The sequence below is a fragment of the Triticum aestivum genome, chromosome 4D, assembly GCF_018294505.1.
Source record: "Triticum aestivum cultivar Chinese Spring chromosome 4D, IWGSC CS RefSeq v2.1, whole genome shotgun sequence".
In the NCBI taxonomy this organism is placed as follows: domain Eukaryota; kingdom Viridiplantae; phylum Streptophyta; class Magnoliopsida; order Poales; family Poaceae; genus Triticum; species Triticum aestivum.
In genome coordinates, this window is record NC_057805.1 from 509,152,583 (window position 1) to 509,155,128 (window position 2,546).

Below are 2,546 nucleotides of genomic sequence, written 5' to 3' on the forward strand. Positions count from 1 at the left end.
GTATGCTTAGTAGCTATGGCTTGGTAGTTGTCTCTCCTTTAATTTATTATGTTCCTGCTCTTATTACTCCCTCTTCTATTATAGTGCTTTTCGTATCGAACTTCATGTCGAGTGGCTACGCTTTTGGTTTCAAACTTCATATCCAGCGGCTATCTTTTGTGTTTTTATGAACGCACTGAAATTGATTCTGTCTTATAGTGTCATGCAGATATTGAGCACCACTATGTCTCGCTTCTATCACATTTGAATATTTCTTCTTTATTTATTGTTATCATGTATGAATGCATATGTTAAATCTGGATTCCTACTGACTTAGCATTACCTGCTTGATCAAATGTTGGGACCGGCACCCTCGCGCCTTGGCGCGATTCCGATCTAGTGATAGTAGAAGCAAGTAGAGTCGGAAGCAAGTGAAGGAGGAGAAGCCATCACGTGAGGTGAGGTGAGGCGAGGGGGGGGGACATAGCATTGTTCCCGGCCCGGCCGGCCTGACAAAAGTTGCAGCGCACCAACGAACCAACTCACGTGCTGACGCACCTCTCCTTCGTCCCTTACCTTTCTTCCGTTAAAAAAGCAACCTCGCTCGCTCGCTTGACCTGCTACTCACTGATGGCCACCACTGTACGATACACATGCAGTGCTGACTCTTCTCTTCACTCTGCACCACTGACACCACAGTGATCGACAGACAGTGTACGTGCAGAACGAAGCTCACGCAACCAGCTCACATAGATAATGCAAAAGATCAAACATTTTCAATTTATTCCCGGGTTTTTTGAACAGATTTCCTTATTTATTTCCGACAAAAAGATGATGAGACCCATATATAAACTACATAAACAAGCAACGCGAAATAGTACACGGAAGAAAGCAAGGAAAAAAAGGAATTTGCATGCAAAATTAAGCAGATCGTCGTCGTGGCGCTAATCGGATCATCCGTATCCATCCATGGTCGGTCGGTCCATGCTTGCTTGCTTGCTAGCTAGCTAGGCTGCTCGATCCGTGCGGCGAGTCGGCAGTTCAGCACACGCCGTAGTCGCGGAACATGTGCTCCGCCGCGCCGCCGGACCCGGAGGACGCCGACACGACGCCCCCGCCCACGCCGCCGCGGAGGTGCACCAGCTCGTTCTGCCGGCGCAGCTCCATCACCTTGCGGTGGGAGTTGGAGTGCTGCGTGAGCACGAACGTGGGGCTCGCCGCCGGGCGGTACTCCGGCACCAGCCGCCCCGACTTGTACCGCACCCCGCACGCGTTGCACAGCGTCTTGGGGCCCAGCGGCCCCGTCCGCCACTGCGGCGTCTTCTCCGACGCGCAGTGCGTGCACCGGCGCACCTCGCCGCTCTGCTCCCCTCCGCCCAGCTCGGCCGCCCCGACCACGAGGCCGCTCTTCTTGACGCCGCCGCCGCCGCCGCCTGACCGCGCCGGCTTCGAGTCGGAGGATGACGAGGAGGAGGACGGGGACGGCTGGCGCGGCGCCAGGGCGTGCCACGCTGCCGCGGCCGCGGAGGCCGCACGCGACCTCTTGCTCCGCGCGCCGCGGCCAGGCGCGGCCGCCGACGCGGAATTCTCCTGCTTCACCACGACGCCGCCGTTCCTCGCGGCGGCCGCCATCGCCGCCTGCACGGCCGGCGGGTAGTTGGGGATGTCCGGGTAGGAGTCGTCCACGAAGTTGGACAGCCACTCCAGCTCCGCGGCTTCCTCAGTCTGCAGCACGTACACATCAAGCATGTAAGTAAGTGCTCTGGCTAGCTAGATCTCAATCATCTCATCACCCAGTTCTTCCGTGCTTAATTCTTAGTTTCTCACACATTTCTTCAGGAACTAAGATCGACCACGCGATCGAACGTTGAAGTAAGTAATTACCGGGACAGGCAGGTAAAACTCGTCGGCGAAGGAGAGGTTGAAGGACGACGGGTGGTGGTGCTGGTGGTCGGACGAGGAGGCCGCAGCAGCCGCGGGCTGGGCCGGCGCGTTGTCGGCGGCGCCATTATTCGCGCCGGAGAAGAAGTCGTGCGCGCCGAGGTGGGAGGAGAGGTCGAGCATCTCGTCGACGCGCATGGGGTCGGCGCCGTCGCCGCCCGCGGCGCCCCCGTAGAAATGGTACTGGTGCGGGGGCTGGGAGTGGGAGTATGCGGAGTGGTGGTGGTGGTGTTGGTTCATGGGCGAGGCGGCGGCGGATGGCGGCGCGTGGTGGTAGTGCGAGCCCATGCCGAGCTCCATGCCCAAGGCTGCCTCCCACTCCGGCGCCATGCCTGCCAGCTTAATTATACTACCGGAACGTACAGGAGCGTGCAGCGAGTGGAGTGGGGTGGCTAGCTAGCTAGTAGCTCGCAGTAATGGCGGGTGGCGGTACAGCGAGCTGGTAGTGGCAGTGGCAGTGGCAGTGAGCGGGAGTGAGAGTGGCTGTGGCTGCCGGCAGAAGCTAAGCTTGGCTTGGGGGCAAGCTAGGCTTGGCTCTGAGGAGCTCCAGTCGCGTCTCGCACCAGTAACAGGAAAGCCGCCGAGGCAAAACCATTAATATAGAGGAGGAGAGCAAGCCAAGCTAG

The 2,546-nt window shown here is 58.4% G+C and overlaps 1 protein-coding gene across 1 annotated transcript; it reads right to left on the reverse strand.

Moving 5' to 3' along the window:
* Nucleotides 1-743: 743 nt before the first annotated feature.
* Nucleotides 744-2,341, reverse strand: LOC123099136 (GATA transcription factor 2; the record flags this gene model as incomplete). The annotated part of the gene is given in 2 exon segments (XM_044521281.1): nucleotides 744-1,704; nucleotides 1,864-2,341. Coding segments are annotated over 2 exon segments (1,071 nt in total). The 3' UTR covers nucleotides 744-1,020.
* Nucleotides 2,342-2,546: the final 205 nt, after the last annotated feature.